This window comes from Peromyscus eremicus, chromosome 4 (genome assembly GCF_949786415.1).
Source record: "Peromyscus eremicus chromosome 4, PerEre_H2_v1, whole genome shotgun sequence".
In the NCBI taxonomy this organism is placed as follows: Eukaryota; Metazoa; Chordata; class Mammalia; order Rodentia; family Cricetidae; genus Peromyscus; species Peromyscus eremicus.
The window spans coordinates 17,064,224-17,082,186 of NC_081419.1; the positions used below are offsets into that span (position 1 = coordinate 17,064,224).

At 42.1% G+C, this 17,963-nt stretch overlaps 3 protein-coding genes and 1 long non-coding RNA gene across 4 annotated transcripts; 3 read left to right on the forward strand and 1 right to left on the reverse strand.

Annotated features, from left to right (window-relative positions):
- Window positions 1-265: 265 nt before the first annotated feature.
- On the reverse strand, window positions 266-1,627 carry LOC131907703 (Y-box-binding protein 1-like). The gene is made up of 2 exons (XM_059258822.1): window positions 1,583-1,627; window positions 266-1,309 (listed from the first exon to the last, which is right to left on the reverse strand). Exons 1-2 carry the CDS (start codon window positions 1,625-1,627, stop codon window positions 494-496), a joined length of 861 nt encoding a protein of 286 aa, XP_059114805.1. The 3' UTR covers window positions 266-493.
- A 6,993-nt stretch (window positions 1,628-8,620) lies between these two features.
- On the forward strand, window positions 8,621-9,946 carry LOC131907704 (sperm motility kinase X-like; the record flags this gene model as incomplete). Its single annotated transcript, XM_059258824.1, has 1 exon — window positions 8,621-9,946. A coding segment is annotated over exon 1 (1,326 nt), but the record flags the coding sequence as incomplete, so codon positions are not given.
- A 439-nt stretch (window positions 9,947-10,385) lies between these two features.
- Window positions 10,386-11,713, forward strand: LOC131909086 (sperm motility kinase X-like). Its single transcript, XM_059260387.1, has 2 exons — window positions 10,386-11,106; window positions 11,617-11,713. Exons 1-2 carry the CDS (start codon window positions 10,580-10,582, stop codon window positions 11,648-11,650), a joined length of 561 nt encoding a protein of 186 aa, XP_059116370.1. The 5' UTR covers window positions 10,386-10,579; the 3' UTR covers window positions 11,651-11,713.
- An 836-nt stretch (window positions 11,714-12,549) lies between these two features.
- LOC131909091 (uncharacterized) lies at window positions 12,550-14,124 on the forward strand. The gene is made up of 4 exons (XR_009378737.1): window positions 12,550-12,914; window positions 13,155-13,353; window positions 13,453-13,553; window positions 13,958-14,124. It is a non-coding gene; the product is annotated as an uncharacterized LOC131909091 (long non-coding RNA).
- Window positions 14,125-17,963: the final 3,839 nt, after the last annotated feature.

Below are 17,963 nucleotides of genomic sequence, written 5' to 3' on the forward strand. Positions count from 1 at the left end.
AAATCTTAGTAGAAAGGATACAAAATATTATGTTCACTATGCATTTTAAAAATTTAATATCTTTTTTTATTATTTAAGACCTTTATTAACAGGTGCTTGCAGTTTGTTGACTTTATTTTTTGAAAAAATCAAGTTGTAAACTTTTATTACAAATTAAAAATGAAGTTCTTAAAAATCTCAACTTGACCAGATATGAAACAATTTAAAAACTATTAAAGGTGTATTGAGAAAAACCAGACCTTTTTTTTTTTAAAAAAAAAAAAACAAAACACATTTGTCATTACCAAAAAGAGACATCTTTAGGTAAAAATAATAAAAACCCCATGCTGCATAGATAATGCAGATAGTTCTAGTGTATCTGGTCAACGGGCAAAAAGCAAGCGCTTAAGGTCTTCAGCTCCAATCTTTGTTCATTTCTTACTGCTGGAATTTCATATCATTTCTTCTTGTTGGGTGACCAAACCGGATGATGGTAGGGATGGTAAGCCGGCATTTACTCAGCCCCGCCCTGCTCAGCCTCGGGAGCGGACGAATTCTCAGCTGGTGGATAGGCTGCTTTTGTCTCTTTGCCATCTTGTGGTTTAGGGTGCTCTGGGCGTCTGCGTCGGTAATTGAAGTTGCGGCGGTACCGACGTTGAGGTGGCTGCTGACCTTGGGTCTCGTCTCCTTGATTTTCCTTGTCCTCTTCATTGCCATCCTCTCTAGGCTGTCTTTGGCGAGGAGGGCCCCTGCGGAATCGTGGTCTGTAACCCCGATACATATTCTGTCTCACTGGTCTACCTTGCTCTCCTGCACCTTGGTTGTCAGCACCCTCTATCACTTCTCCTTGCACAGGAGGGTTGGAATACTGTGGTCGACGCCCATAGGGTCTTCTCAAGTAGTAAGGTGGGAACCTTCGCCTGCGATAGGGCCGGCGTTGTTGGGCTTGGCCTTCAGGAGCGCTTTCCGATCCCTCGTTCTTTTCCCCACTCTCACTGTTCTGGTAATTTTGCTGGTAATTGCGTGGAGGACCCCTACGACGTGGATAGCGTCTATAATGGTTACGGTCTGCTGCGTATTTACTGCCTTGAACTGGAACTCCACCAGGGCCTGTAACATTTGCTGCCTCCGCACCCTTTTCTCCTTCAACAACATCAAACTCCACAGTCTCTCCATCTCCTACACTGCGAAGGTGCTTCCTGGGGTTATTCTTCTTTATGGCAGTCTGGTGTACAAATACGTCTTCCTTGGTGTCATTCCTGTTGATGAAACCGTATCCGTTCCTTACATTGAACCATTTTACTGTTCCCAAAACCTTCGTTGCGATGACCTATTATATGCCAAGTAATGCATGAGGAGATTGGCATATAAAGAGAACAGCAATAAAAACAAAACAAGTGCCACCATTTCATAATACAAATTTTAGTTGGGTGGAAGCAGACAATATAACCAACAAACATATCATATAGGCTGAGAGTGCTCTGGAGAAAAATAAAGCACCAAATGTGCTGAGATGCATGGAGAGGACAATTCCATCAAACTGGGCACTCAGGGCACACTTCTTTAAGAAGCAACATGCCATGTCATCACGAGGATTAGGTACTTGGTCAAGAGAAGAGCTCAGATCAGGTATGGACTTCATCTCCATAGCACAAGAGTAGGTGAGAGCTAGGATGTGACTTTAGATAGACAAATGATGAGTATTTTACATAACAAATCTGGTTATTGCAAAGACTTTGGTATTTACTAAAGGGCATGTAAAGCCATTCTCCAAATCCAGGACAGAGAAATGCTATCAGCAAAAACACATTTGTAGGGGTACTAGGAAACAGAAAATGGACAAAAGCCAAGAATCAAAAGATCTCTGGAAGAGACCACATATGCCACAGACATGATCCTGAAAGTGGCAAATCTGAATTTTCAAGACCAAAATCTCCTTTTCAATGGCTATAAAAACAGGAATGGATTTAACTAAGAGAGTGAAGACTGTCCAAAATGAAAACTATACATGGGTCAAGAAATACAGTAGAGAGGAAGAAACACCTTCCCCTGTCAATCAAATTGAAAGATACCTTATATTCATTGATTAGTATAAATACCACTATTCTAATGTCCCTGTTACAAGAAGTGAGTTACAAATTCGAAGCAACTCCTATAGCAATACCCATCAATGGCAGTCTTTCCCTTTCTGCAGTCTCTCTTCCTCCTCCTTTCCCCCATCTCTCGCTCTTTCCCTATCCCTCTTTCTATTCCTCCCCACTCTTTTCTTTCCTTCATTCTTTCTCTACTCCTCCATTTTCTTTCTTTTTTCTTTTCTTTTTGTTGCTTTATGAAACACAAAATTGTTATATAGTCTAGACTTGCTCCAAACTTGTACCCTTCCTTTTCTACAGATTCTGGGAGGTTCAAGCATGTGCAGCCACACCCAACACAGTGTATATTTCCACAGAAATATTAGAACACTTCCATAAGTGTTCTAGACCCTAAATAGTCAATGGAACTTAGAGTAAAAGAACCAATCGGGAGTCATTCGAATATTTGACTTTAAATCACACTGTAAATTTAGAATATCTTACATAGCATGTCATGAAGTACATTCTTAGACAAGATACTGCAAAGTAAACTTATGTATTATAGCTGGGCAATGGTGGCTCACGCCTTTAATCCCAGCACTTTGGAGGCAGAGAGGCAGGTGGATCTACGTGAGCTTGAGGCCAGCCTGGTCTACAAAGCAAGTTCCAGGAAAGGCACAAAACTACACAGAGAAACCCTGTCTTGAAAAACCCAAAAAAAAATCACTTATGTATTATAGACAACAGGTTTTGGGGTTTTGCTTGTTTACTTTTTGGAAAAACAACAAAAATACACCATAAAGAATGGAAATTCTCTCAATCTGTGCTGAGAAAATTAGACATCTAAGGGTAAAGGAATGAAACTTTATTCCTATCTCTCACCACATTAAAAGCTCAAGTGAAAATAGTTAAAAGGCCAAAATGTAGTATCTGAAAGATGAAAGAAAATAAAAACCTAAAATAAAAGGATACAGAGAAGATTCTTCAGGACAAGTGTTGAGGTGAGTAGCTTTAGGATGTGAACTTGAAAGTATCAGCAACAAAGGCAAAACTATGATGAAGTTAAAAATAAACACAGCATATATGTGTTACACACACACATGAAGGCACCCACACATGCACACAACAAAAAAATTATAAAGTAAGCTAACACTACCTATGTAACAAAGGAACCAGTCAGGAGTATACACATAACTCACAGAATGGATGAACATGTTTTTCAAGCATTCATCCAGTAGCTAGTAATCAATATAAGTTATAAGAAACTCAAACATGGCAGCAGTCAAAACATTAAACCATCTTAACTTTAAAACTGGCAAAAGAACTGAGCAACAACCACACAACAGTCATAATCCACTAACAAAAAATGAAAAAAAAAATGTTCAACCTTGGAAGCAACCCGGCAACAGGTTCAGCACTGTGCCAAGCAATCAGCATATCCAATCAGAATGACCATTACAAAAATAGAAACAAGTAACAACAAATACTGGTGGAGAGTATTTTTTTCCCTTTACTACTCCCAGTAGTAAAAAGTAGTAAAACTCTCAGGAAAACAGTACACTAGATTCTATTTAAAAAAAAAAAACAAAAAACTAGAAAGCAAACATCTATGTGATCTAGTATCCTACTAAAGGGGAATATCCATAGGAAATGAAGATCAATATGTTGAAGAGACTCAACTTTCACATTTATTGTCTCACTATTTAGAGTAAACCTGTTACAGAATCAACTTGGATATCCATGACAGATGAGTAGATAATGAAACTGGTATGTGTGTTAAGAAATATTAGTCCTATTAGTCCTCCCCAAACAAGAATTCAATTCTGTCATTTGCAGCACTATGGATTTACCTGAAGGATATAAGTTGCATGAAGAATAATAAATGCCACAGCTAATTTATTTGCAGATTCTAAAAAGATGATATTAAAGAACTATAAAACTGAATAGTCATCAAAGCCTGGGAATAGTAGGTGAAAAGGAAGACAGGAAGAGAATGTTTGACATATATAGAAGACCAGTTAGGTAGAATAAATCATTTGTAATGTACCACAGCATGGCAGGGTAACTGTGGCTGAAAACAGATTTGAACTAGTATTTCAAAATACTTAGATGAAAGGAATTTGCATGCTCTCAACACAGAGAAATGATTAAAAACTGTATTAACTGACAGACCCCTTGTGCTACGGTGATGCCATATCATTGTATTTTATGTCTTATAACATGTGTAATTATTGTATTTCAACAAAAATAGAGCATTTTGAAAACTTTCAACAAAAAAGAATGCATCAATCACTTCATATATGGATTGTCAAGAGTAGAGATGATTTTACTTAATTCAGAAATAAAGATTAAGGATTTGGTATATCAAACATAGAGCATAGTTTTCATTTAATTTCATTTTTAATCTAGTAGTAGTTGCCAAATATTCCACAAAGGGAAACACAAATACAAAAGCATAGACTAACACATTCCTAATGTAGTTGCAGACAGTCCTAATTATTAATTCTCATTATCAAACTACTACTATTCTCAGTAGGTCTGCTTAAGCAAATACAGTTGAATGGTAGCCTGAAGTATAACTTATTTTTTCCATAATGGGTTTACTTTTTAAATAATTCAATTAATAAAATTTAGCATTCCTTCTCAAACTGCTGGCCAAGTATCTGCTGCTTTATAAAGCAGCCACCACATTGGTGAATCTTACTGTAGGACCTTAAGGAATGATAGATGAAAGTTGTTTAAATTCTTCATTTTCAAAGGGGATGGAATTGAAATAAGCAGTCAGTTTCTCACAAAATTTAAATCTATGTTCTTATAAAGAAACAATAAAGTTATGCATTAAATTTTTACTCTGGACCACTGTACAGTTTTACATATTTTATTAAATTTTGGAATTTCTTATCAGTCCAATAAATATTTGTTACTTCAGAGTACCATAGCAAGTCATTTATAAAAAATGATAAAGATTATTATTAGAATCATAGTAAGTGCATTAAATTATCAAAACTTTAATATTATACAAACTTATCCTTAAATTAAAAAACAATACTCAGGATAACATTAATGCAAGGTTCACAGAAAACAGAAATTTCATTTAGATGTATTTAGCGGGAAAAGCCCTTATTGGAAGGTATCAGAAATTACCACACTGTGTAATAATGGTCTACAACAGCCAGCTGCTTTCATAGCATTTTTGATCTTACTTGCAAATGTCACTGGAACATCCTCTGGATTCACTTTCTTACTGATAGATATGAGTCTATACCCAATAAAACATAGAGCTTTAGGGGCCTATGTTTTCATTGTTAACATTTCTGTTGTTACTACTGTTAAAGTGGAGCCAGTCCTTCCTAGGGTTTGCTTGTGAAATGTCCCATGTAGACACTTCTGTGTTTGAACTTGTGGTCTCTAGCAGGTGATGCTCTCTTGGGAAGTCGGTGGTCTAGCTTTGGGGAGGGGGGCCTAGCTCCAGGAAGCAGTTTGTAAGCCTGTGTTGGAGGTGGGGTGACCAGTACAGTGTAAGCAGCCACATGCTGACACCAACTACTCTTGCTACCATGCTTTCCCTGTTCTCACAAAGTGTGAGCCGAAGCAAACCTTCCTTAGGTTACTTTTTGTGGGGCACTTGGTAGCAGTGACAGCAGAGTAGCTAACACAGTCCTTTAGACAGGAGTGTGCCCATCCCTCATTGGTCCATGTCTTGCTCTGACCTCACAAGGAGTCATTGTGAGGAATGACTGTCACCTGTGCATATAACACACTGCCTAGGCCTGGGTTTTGTCCTTCTAGTACAGAGAGCTGTTGGGTAGTGAGTGATCTGTGGGACTTGGATGGTGGTGACAGTTTTGGACCTGGATATCGGTGAAGTTTTGGACTCGGATGCTGGTGACTTGTTTTACTTGACAGAGTGAGTTTTTCTCTCACTTTGCTGGTTGTGCTTTGGGGGTATTGGTTTTCATTTTTCGTTTTATTTTATGTAATTTATGTTTCTGGTTTTAGATGTTAATTTTTACATTTTTAAAATTTTCTGTGTTAACTATCCTCCATTTTTCTTTCTCTAACTACTCATTTTCTTTGTTTCTTGTTACTTTTTAAAGATTTTTGTTTTAGTAACTATTAAGCATATAAAGTAAAAAACTTCAGTGTAACATTTCTGTATCTGTACATAATGTACTTTGGTAATATTCACCTACTCTATATACTTACCCCCTCCTCTTTCCCCTTCATATCCCTAATCATTCCCTTTTACTATCAGGTCCACTCCCCAACCTGACATCCAAGATTTGAAAAAAATGTCTTTGTGGGACTGGCTTGTTATACACAACATGGTTTCCAGGTCTATGCGTTGTCCCTGAAAAATGACAATTTCACTCTTTTCAGCTGAGTATTTGATTCTTGCCCTTCTGTTTCTGCACAACATTGCTATTCAGTTGGCATATGTTACAGCCCTTACATGACTGGGTGAACCCATCTTCATCATCAAGTATGGTCCTTTTAAGTGCTGTTGAATTTCGTGTGAACTATTAAGTACTCTTCCTAAGGACTGTTGCATCCGTGTTCACCAAGGATGTTGATTATACCTTTTTCTTGTTACCTTATCCACCTGGTTTTGGTACCTGAGTAATACACGCTCCTAGGATGAGTCTGGAAGCATCCTAACCCTTTTCATTTCATGCAATCGTCTGAGAAGCATTGGTATCTTGGTGATATTTTATGTATGCTCTAACAAAGCTTTCCTGAAGATCATTAAGACAAAAAACCTAGCCACTAGAGAGACTTCTTACCTCTAGCCATCCTCAGAATGAAAGTGTACAAGAGTCTGTCTCCAGGAATCCTCAGACTGAATACAATGAGCTCCTGTCTCCTCCCACCCTATATTCCTTTCTCTGCCCAGCCATATCCCTATAGGTCTCCACCTTCCTAGTGCTGAGGTTAAAGGTATGAGCCATCACCAGCTGGCTCTGTTTTTCTTTTAGACTGGATTAATCTCATGTTGTCCAGGGTGGTCTTGAACTTAGAGAAATCCATCTGCCTCTGCCTCCTGAGTGCTGGGATTGAAGGTGTGAGCCATCAACACCTGGCCTCTATGGCTAACTAGTGGCTTAGCTCTGCACTCTGATCTTCAGAGGTCTGATAGAAATCACCAATGAGTTTGTCTAGTCCTGAAGGTTTTTCTGTTGTTGTTCTTTTTTGTTTTTGTTTTTTTTTGTTTTTGTTTTGTCAAGAGATTATTTTAAGTTACTATTTCAATTTTGTTGCTTTTCTTTCTGTTTTAAATTAGTTCTTTGAGAATTTCATACAATATATTTTGGTCATGTTTATCCCTTCCTCCAATTTCTCTCAAATCTTCCATACTCTCTTTCCTACCACCCATATTTGTGTCTTTTTGTTTTGTTTTTCACCATCAAGTACAGTCTCTGTTGTCCTTATACTCTTGGATATATGGCCTTCCACTGAAGTGTGGTAGGTCCCACCTACCAGGGGCCACACCCTTAAAAAGTTTTCTCCCTCTCCCGGAATCTATCAGTTGTCAATAGCTCATCAGGAGTGTGACTTCTTGTCCAACCTCCCCTCTTCATGCTGAGACTTTTGTCTGGAGTGAGCTTAAGCAGGTCACAATGCTGTAAATTCAGATGGGCAACTGCCCTGCTTTGTCCAGAAAACAGTTTGTATTGTCATCCACTGCCTCTGACTCTGACAGTCTTTCAGTTTAGGTGTTTTATATCTTCTCAGTTGAGTTTTGGTAGCTAATGTGTGTCTAGAAGTTTATTCTAGATTATTCCAATTCACTGGAACATTTTAAAAACATTCCCTAGTGATTGTCTAGATGTCTGGATTTCAGTTGTATCTCTGGTAATCGAATGTTATTTTGTCTCCCATATTATTAACTTGTATCTTAAAGTTTTCTATTAGTTTCTTATTTTGTCTCTAATATTGTTAAATTGTATCTTCAATTTTTCTATTAGCTATTTTGGTTAACATCACATCAATTATATTTATTCTTAAAATAATCAAGTCTTTGTTACATTGGTATTTGTAATTTAGTTTCCATTTCACCAATTTCTGCTCTGGACTTGAGCATTTCTTCTATTTCTTTTGGGTTTGGCTTGTTCTTGTTGTCCTATGACCATGACATGCATCATTAGGTTATTTTGGACAACCATCTTTTTTTTAACCGCAGGAATTTATAGCTATAAATGTTTTTCCTAGATCTGCTTTAATTAATTTTTATCTTGCATCACTAGTTGGTGTTGGTACGAGCCTTTATATCAACAAAGAGGAAGAAGTGGGAAATGGCTCAAGGCAACACCCTACAGTACAACTCCTGTGACGAAGAGGCTCTAACAGAGCACTATGAAATCCTAAAGACCCTTGGTCGGGGAGCATTTGGAGAAGTAAAATTGGCTAGCCATCTACTCACCCAGACAAGGGTAGCAGTAAAAGTTCTTCCAAAAGGCACAAAGAATAGCCTCATCAAATCAGAAATTGAAATAATGAAATCTCTAGACCATCCCAATATCATTAAACTTCTGCACATAATCGACACCACAAATACCACGTACATAGTGATGGACTATGCCATAGGCGGAGAGCTGATGGACAGGATTGTGGAGTTTGGCTACCTACAGGAGGAGGAGTCCCGTAAGGTATTTAAACAGATGGTATGTGCCCTTCAGTATTGTCACATGAAAGGGATTGTTCACAGGGATCTAAAGCCTGAAAATATTTTAGTGGACGGCAAAGGAAATATAAAACTCAGTGATTTTGGACTGAGCACCAAGCTTACCCTGGGGCAGAAGCTAGCACATTTCTGTGGGACCGTTCCTTATTGTGCCCCAGAAGTCTTTAAAGGTGGAGGCTACGATGGCCGAGCAACCGACATCTGGAGTTTGGGGGTTGTACTCTACTTTATGTCTACAGGGTGCCTCCCTTTCAAGGGAACTGCCTTTGTAGGAATAAAGGAGCAGATCTTGGTGGGAAAGTACTCTGTTGAATTCAAGCTGTCGCCAGAGCTTTGGGATCTTATTGCTAAGTTGTTAACTATAAATCCTGGAGAAAGACCAACAATAGATGATGTTGTGGGCTTTCAATGGCTGAAGCATGGCAATGAAGGTTCTCCCAATCCCTTTAGAGAGAACGATGAGGACAGCTACCCAGACCCCACTGTGATGGCCATCATGGGTGTCATGGGTTATAAGCAAGGACAGATCCTGGAAGCTTTACACGAGAAGAAGTTTGATCAAGTGATGGCCACCTACTTGATTCTTAGGCAGCAGTCACCCTGGGAAGACATTACAAAAGATCTTCAGCCCAAGCAGTCTGCTGGAACCTTGAACCTTACAGGCCCTCCCACAACACCTAAAGTGACTATCAAGAGGGGATCTAGTGTCTCTATCCTTTCCACTTCTTCCAGTTTGCACACTCTAACTGAGAGTCCCGAGAATGACAAAAAGGGGAGAACGAGGTACAGTAGGCCTCCCACCCTGAACTGCCCTGACAAGAAAACAGCCCCCATTCACAGAATCTGCCCCCAGTGTGTGCATGAGGCTAATTTCACGAACAGCACCTCGGGGGATTCAGAGAGCACTATTAACACCTCCGATGAAATATGTACCATAGTGTCTTGCCCCCAGTGTGTACATGAGGCTAATTTCTCGAACAGCACCTCGGGGGATTCAGAGAGCACTGTTAACACCTCCGATGAAATATGTACCACAGTGTCCTGCCCCCAGTGTGTACATGAGGCTAATTTCACGAACAGCACCTCGGGGGATTCAGAGAGCACTATTAACACCTCCGATGAAATATGTACCACAGTGTCCTGCCCCCAGTGTGTACATGAGGCTAATTTCACGAACAGCACCTCGGGGGATTCAGAGAGCACTATTAACACCTCCGATGAAATATGTACCACAGTGTCCTGCCCCCAGTGTGTACATGAGGCTAATATCCCGAACAGCACCTCGGGGGATTCAGAGAGCACTGTTAACACCTCCGATGAAATATGTACCACAGTGTCCTGCCCCCAGTGTGTACATGAGGCTAATTTCACGAACAGCACCTCGGGGGATTCAGAGAGCACTGTTAACACCTCCGATGAAATATGTACCACAGTGTCCTGCCCCCAGTGTGTACATGAGGCTAATTTCACGAACAGCACCTCGGGGGATTCAGAGAGCACTGTTAACAGTTCCGATGAAATATGTACCACAGTGTCTTGCCCCCAGTGTGTACATGAGGCTAATTTCACGAACAGCACCTCGGGGGATTCAGAGAGCACTGTTAACAGTTCCGATGAAATATGTACCACAGTGTCTTGCCCCCAGTGTGTACATGAGGCTAATTTCACGAACAGCACCTCGGGGGATTCAGAGAGCACTGTTAACAGTTCCGATGAAATATGTACCACAGTGTCTTCAGCACTGGAAACTTATTCCAGTAAGTTATCCTGGAATGTGTCCGAAGCTGGCCCTAACAAATCAAAGAGCAAGGCGTCCTCACGGGATGTTTTATCTCATCACACCACTATGGAGGAAGTTCAGTGCAGAGACGTCAACATACAAGGTGAAATTATCGGTTCATCTCTCCCACAAACCTCACCTCAGGAGGACCTCAGAGGACAGCCCCACAGCATGTCTACTGCTGGTCGGAGAGGTGAAAGGAGCAGCTCATCTCTCCTACAAACTGCACCTCAGGAGGACCTCAGAGGACAGCCCCTCAGTGTTGCTACAGCTGCTTCAAAGAACAACATGACCTCACAAGATAGATCAACTCCATTCTCCAGCAAGGAGGCCCAGGATGAGGGTCCGATTGTACAAGAAAAAGACCTCAGCCCATCCTCCCCAGAAACATCCCAGGGACACCTCAGTGGCCGGAGACAGACTGCACCCAGAGCCCCCTTTAGAAAGCGGATTTGGAAGAGCCTACAGAGCAGGATTATAAAAGGCCTGAGAAGTTTATGTTGCTGCATACCAACAGAAAAGAGGGAGCGCCTAGGCTGCAACAAAATCCTGCCTGTGACCTTAGAGGACCATGGAGGGAGCCAAGGTAACAGGTAGGTGGAGAGGCTCCAATGCACTTTTCTATCTAGGCCTTTTTTAAAATCTGGTTCATTTCTTTAAAGAAAAAAAAAACTATTTATTTACTATATGTGTGTGTGGAAGTTAACTTGCAGGAATCAGTTCTGTCTTTATACCATGTGGGTCCTAGGGAATGAATTGAGGTCCCCAGGCTTGGGGTCAAGTGCCTTTACTCACTAAGCTGTTTCCTGGACTAAATGATATGCTTTTAAATAAACAGATTATAGACATGCCCATTTTGGGAGTTCACACCAGAAAGCAAATCCCACAGTATCCTTCCTGAGAAACTTGACCTAGATGCAGATAGATAGCAGAGGATAGTGGCCCGAGGCTGGGCAAGGGTGAGGAGAAGGGTGGGTAAAGAGCACTAGGACAGGCACTCAGGAGGAATCAGACTGAGGGCCCAGCACTGCGCAGGGCCAGCACAGCCAAGCAGAAGACCTGCATGTTCTCCTAAGAGGGCCCTTTTTTGTGTCTGTTTCAAGTGCTGTTGGAGGCACTGTGCTCCCCCAAAGCTGAAACCAGAGAGTGAAGAGCAGCATGCTGAGGATGCACAGGGCCGCTGGAGAGAGCCAGGTAGGAAGTTCAGATGGCTGTGTACCATGGGAAGCTGTGTTCATATCACAGGCTGAAACTAGGAGCAAAGTGTTCCTGTGTCTGCAGATGATGACTGGGGAGGAGGGGGCATGGCACACCCTTCTCACATCACCTGGACCCTGAGGACTGAGAAAGGATTCTGGGAGGCAGGTCTGACAGACTCATGATCCTCCTGACTCTCCCTTGTAGGTAGGTTCATGATGGCTGGTGGTGCCACAATTGTGCCAGTAAAGTGAAGCACTCCGTGGGACCCGAGATCCTTTAAACAAGGATCCATGGAGTGCTGTGATCATTAGGAAAACAGGCCTCAGAGGACCTTCCACGCACAGTGTGATCATCATTCCAGCTACCTGTCGCCAGGTGTACCATGAGCCATTAGAAGAGAGAGCGGCACCGGAAGCAGAGGAGGACCCCAGAGGGCCTGCCCAGTTTGTATGTGTTCAAGATGAGTATTGCTGACCAGGTTGGAGCCAGACACAGAGGAGGAACGAGTTTGCAGGGAGTGTCCATCTTGTGCTCATTTGGGAAGGTAGAGTGTGTGGGAACAGGTGAGTCCATTAGTTATGGTGCAGCTCTCAGCACCATCCTGAACTACTAGACAGCTTGCTTCCCGTCCCCACCAGATCCAGACACCTTCATAACTCACCCCAGCACTATTACTGCTGAACTGCTTGTTGCTTTGCAACCTGAGTCATATGGATGCACTCTTCTCTACTCTGTATCTGGACAGACAGGGACACACACACACACACACACACACACACACACACACACACGTTTCTCCCAATGTACCTCGTGCACAGTTGACACTAGTGAAGTTCGCTTGAACTGGAGAGGACTCCCATTCCAAGAAAGGTAATTTCATATTTCATGTGATTTCCCTTCTGGAAATGTCTCAAAATTCCTCTAACTCAGCTTGTTCCTGTCTCCACCCCTAATGCAATCACTTACCACCCTGCTCTACTGCTTCGCAGGAGCCACGTGAAGCCAACACATGGCATGGTGCACATTTTCCCCCAGGGCATCCGGTCCTGTGCAAGGGAAGGCCCACCAGCTGTGCTTTGAGTGGAAGCAAGGTGAAGTCTGGAGTGTTTGACAGTTGGATTCAGAGATGGAGCTGGTTCCAAGCGTGATCGTGGATAGAATCTGTTGATGGAAAAACAATGGCAACCCCCGGCCTGACAGTGTGGGTGTTCCTCTGGGTGGCTCATGGTCTCCTGCCATATTTCCACCTCCTAAGATAACTCAGAGACACTTAAAGGGATTTAAGGGGTCAGATTCACACCCCTCCTTAGGCCCACACTCTAGTACACCCCAAACCACACTTTAGTACACCCCAAGACCACACTCTACTACACCCCAAGATACTACTTTCAACAGTATCTCACACAAAGATCCCAGCTGTTTTCTTTCTGACATCCTGTAGGGACATGGCTGGTGCTGAAGTTTTGTGTCTCCAGGCAGCAGGCTGGGAAAGACTTTTGCTGCCTGTATGACCCTATGCTGGGGCTACCAAGGAGACTCCTGGGACTACACTCAGCAAGGGACATTTTCAACTGGATGGTGCTTAGAGCAGGAGATGCCACTCAAGCCCTAACACACTGGATGGAAGGGGGAACACACAGGTGATACTTCTCTGCTCAGGCCATGGGGAAGTTATGATTGGTTACAGGGTGATGGACAAGTGAACATTTGGTCATCTTCACAAAATGCCTTGTTACCAGGTCTCCTTGATGGAAGAGGCTTCTGATTGACAGAGAATTTGGGCCAGAGGCTTACAAGCAGATGGACTAAGAGCAACAAAAGAAAATGTCTACTGATCCAGGTAACACCCAGGCCCTTGTACTAACTCCTTGTTTTGGTGGAACAGTGTCTGAGGCAGCTTGGAGACTTACCTCACTGAGGGTAATGCCTCTCTGTCCTGGCAGGAGCCATGTGAGGGTGAGGTGCTGCTCAAGTCCCCTCCATCTACTCTATGGAGTCAGCTGTTGTTACTGTTTTCTCGGTCACCTAGGCAGGGACACCACTTTTCCATCAGAAGTACTGCCGGCTGCAAGGGACAGACATAGAGAACACTGACAGTAATTTGAGGGCTTTTTAGAGTGGGTCCCCTTTTAGAGAGTGACATCAACCAATACCTAGAGAACTGAACCATGAAGACAGTCTCTAAGGAAAGGTCCTAGATAGTGAGAGCTGAGGGACTGATGACTTTATGCCTTGTGTATCCAGGTGAAGATCAGCCATGGAGGATATGCTCAGAGAGCTGGGCATAAGATTGCTCTGCAGAAGTGTTACCAAGAAAGACAGGCACCAGACAAAAAGATATACGGCACAAATATCTGAATAAAGAGATTGTTTTCTTGCTACAATAAATTCCTTTGTATATTTGAACCACATGCTCTGGTGTCCTGATTTATATCTATATAAACATTCTGATAGTGAATTGGTCAGCATGTCTGTCTTCTGAATGCACCCTTTCTCCCTGTGGTGAGAGCAACCCTCATTCTCCATGATGTACTTTGGTCTTCATTCTGTGCATTAGATCTCTGCCCTCTTCCTCCTACATACTGCCTAGTCTGCATCCTGGAAACATCTCTCCATCCCGCTATTATCACTAATGGAGAATTTTGTTTTAGGCTCCACATATGAAGTATTTCTCTCTTTTAAGGATAATTTTTCTTACCATAATGTCTTTCAGGTGGACTCAAGTTGACCACAAGTCTCAGTATCCATCTCCCCTTTCTTTTGCTGAGACAAGGTCTGGCTATGTAGCCTCGGTTGACCCACAATTCCTGATACTCCCGTTCAGAATCCTGGGTACTGGGGTGACAGGTTTGTACCTCCTGAATTATAAGGCCTAATCACATTCTTCTTAGACAGACATGTGGTTGTAGGCTAGACACATTGTTAAAGGATTAGGTTTTGATTCATTTTGAAATACTTCCATCTTTCTCTGCAGTTGTCCTATCTCAGCATCATCAAAAAATCCTTATATTTGGGTGTGGAAATGCTCACAAGGGCCCTGACTCCTAATCACAAGGCACTGCCTTTGTGTAGCCTGTAACCTGGTTCCCTCCTCAACTTATGTTTCTGCCCTGCCATTCACATCCTGTTGAGGGGGCAGAGTTTTCTTCAAGGGACAAGGGCCTGTGAACTAGAGACTGAGAGGTTTCCAAAATGACAGAAGTCCTGGCCCCCTGCAACCAAATCACTGTCAGAAGAAACTCAAAAAGCAGCTCACTTCTCTTCCTGTGGAGACACAGACAGCATGGGCCATCTGGCAGGTCTGGTTTTGGTTTCATGAGGGGTCCTGCACTGTGCTGTATCAGTTCACCCCTTGCTGCACACTGGTTAACTCCATAGCCTGGTTGTCAGGAACAGGTCTTGGGTACATGGGGCAGTACAGAGGACTCTTTGGCATCCTGACCTCCTTTCCTTTGTTATGTCCAGAATGTTGAGATGACTGGATCACAGGGCAGACATGATTTCAGACTTTGAGAAATCTCCACACTGTGTCTCAGGATGATTGAATCAATGTTTGCTCTGCCAACAATGTCCAAGGGTGTTTAATTCACACAAAGGCAAATTTTTTTTGTCATTTGATAATATCCAGACTAGTTCATATGGTGACATTTATGACAACTCATTTATCAATGGTTGGCCATATCTCCTGGATGAATGGAGTTTAATTCACAAAGTTCTAACCTATGTCTCTTCCTTGGAGAGTTTTCCCTACTTTTCCAATAGTAATTCCAGAGTATCAGGTCTTACATGAAGGTAGCTGATCCATTTGGAGTTGATTTTTATGCAGGCAGAGAGATAAAGATCTAGTTCACTCTTCCACATCAAATGCCCAGTTATTTATAGCACCATTAGAGGTCTACATAGAAAGTTGCAGGCCAATCTGTGATAAGTAGGGAGACTATATCTATAAATAATTAGATAGATAGATAGATAGATAGACAGATAGATAGATAGATAGACAGATAGATAGATAGACAGATAGACAGACAAGTGAAAGAAAATGCAAAAGGTAGATACAGGAATTTTCCCAGGTGCCTGCTCAGAGATGATTCCTTCCAGAGTCAAGGGGAAGACACTATGTCCACCATGGAGTTATCTGAAGGAAAAGAATCTATTTACAACATGCTCTTTTGTCCATTCACTTTATTTATCTAAGACAAAATTCTGTCTATACAGCTTCAGTTCTGTCCTGAACTCTCTGTCCCTTCTTTTTCTGTCCTCTCATAGTTTTAGTAAGGATAGATGTCCAATTCCCGGCACCCACACAAGGTGACTCACAGACAACTGGTGTAATTTCAGCTCCGTGTGTTCAACACCTCTGGTCTCCATAGGTGCCTTCATTCACATGTACACACCCACTAGACACACATGTAAGTGTAAGGGAGGGAACAGTAAAACCCTGAACAAGGCCACTTCCCAGGTGGAAAGGTGGTTTCTTTCAGGACTTCAAAGCTGCCATGGGTATTTCTTGGGGACAAAAAGAAGCAAAAATCATTTGGAGGAGTCCAAAGCTGACATGACTACCCCTTGGGAGGCCGAGGACAGCAGAATGGTAAGGAAAGTCATGCCAATTTTAAAGAAGTGGGGGAAGTATGCAGCCCAAAAGAGCCTGGTGAGGAGGTTTGAGAGCCACAAGAGACCAGCAGCCAGCATGGAACTTTGGTATGTCATGGGTATGTGCTAATAGGGACCTAGATTCCTCATTTGCTGAGGTAGGGAGAGATAGCTCTTTTTACCAGACAGATACCCATTTCACAGGTTTCCCAGGAGTGCTGAGTGTATACCTCAGTAATCCTCTGTTGAACCTGTCAAGAGTCTAGGCAGAGCTGAGCCCAGACTGTCATTTAGGACATTGTCAGTGGCACTGCAATTGGAGGCGGGTTAGGATTTAACATTCCAACATTTTGCTGATGATAGGGGCTGATTGTAATTATCATCTGACCACTTTAAGCTGAATTGGGATGTTGTAGGGGTTCCAGGAAGGCTGGGAAGTAGGTCAGTCAAAAGTTGAGTGTGAAGAGACAGGCAGGTAGGTAATAGTAGGAGACCCAGGGAAATTTTGTCACAAGTGTCTGGTTTATGGGCCACTGTGTAATGTTGCCATTTTTTTTTCTGGAAAAATCCTGCAGAGATAGACAGCAATCATGATTATGTGGCACAAAGAGACTACACCTGGAACCAACTTCAAATGTGGCAACACTTACACCTTGGCAGAAAACTGCCCCACACTTCACCTGATGCCAGGCCCTTCTCAAACTGTGAACAAACAACACTGGAGGGTCGACTACCCCTCTCTGCCTTGTCAAGGTAGTCAGGTCCTAAGGCTTTAGTGGAGTCTCTGAGTCCAAGGAGGAAAGAGACTTCAGGAGACAGGCAAAGGGAGGGGTGGGAGGAGTCAGGGGCCTAAGAGAGACCCAAAGGAGAGCACTGCAAAGAAGTCAGCCCCTGGAGGATGTAGTTTGTGAGTCAGCTCATGGAAGTCCTTAATCCTCTCTTTCACTTGGCCAGACTGCCTCACACAGAACATTCTGCATCAGTAGGTAAAAACCCTACCACTGAACTATATCCTTAGTCCTTTGTGGAATTCCATCTTTTTTTAAAAAACAAAATAAAATAAGATAAAATGTAACATATCAAAATAGGATAAAACAAAACAAACAGAAAGAAAATTGCATAAGGGAATGAATAAGAATCAGAGACCCAATCTGTGGCATATTCAGGAACCCCATAAAAACCATAAGCAGGAAGCCAAGATATATACACAAAAGACCTATAGCATAAAAAGAGAGAAAAATACATAAATAAACTAAAATTAAAAAATAAGATAATGAAAAAAGAAAGAAAAAAATCCATGACATGACATAATGACAAACGGAACTTCAAAAAACAAAAAAGTCTGAAGTGGTTTCTTCACCAACGGGTCTTACCTTCAAGTTCTGGGAGGCAACTGAGAACAACAGCAATGGCTGAAATTGTTTGGAAAGTCTCTCGGACTCTCCTGAACAAAAACTTGAAGGGAGGTTTCTTATGGCTGGTTCTCAAGAGGGAGCATTACCACTCCAAGTGGTGCAAATTCACTTAATATATATGTGTATATATTGTATATGCCTTTCTAAGTAAACATAAAATAATATGAAAGGAGTCTTTTAATTGCAAAGGCTTAATAATCAGAAATGTTTGGGAAACAGCAGTGTTCAAATGACCTTGACTT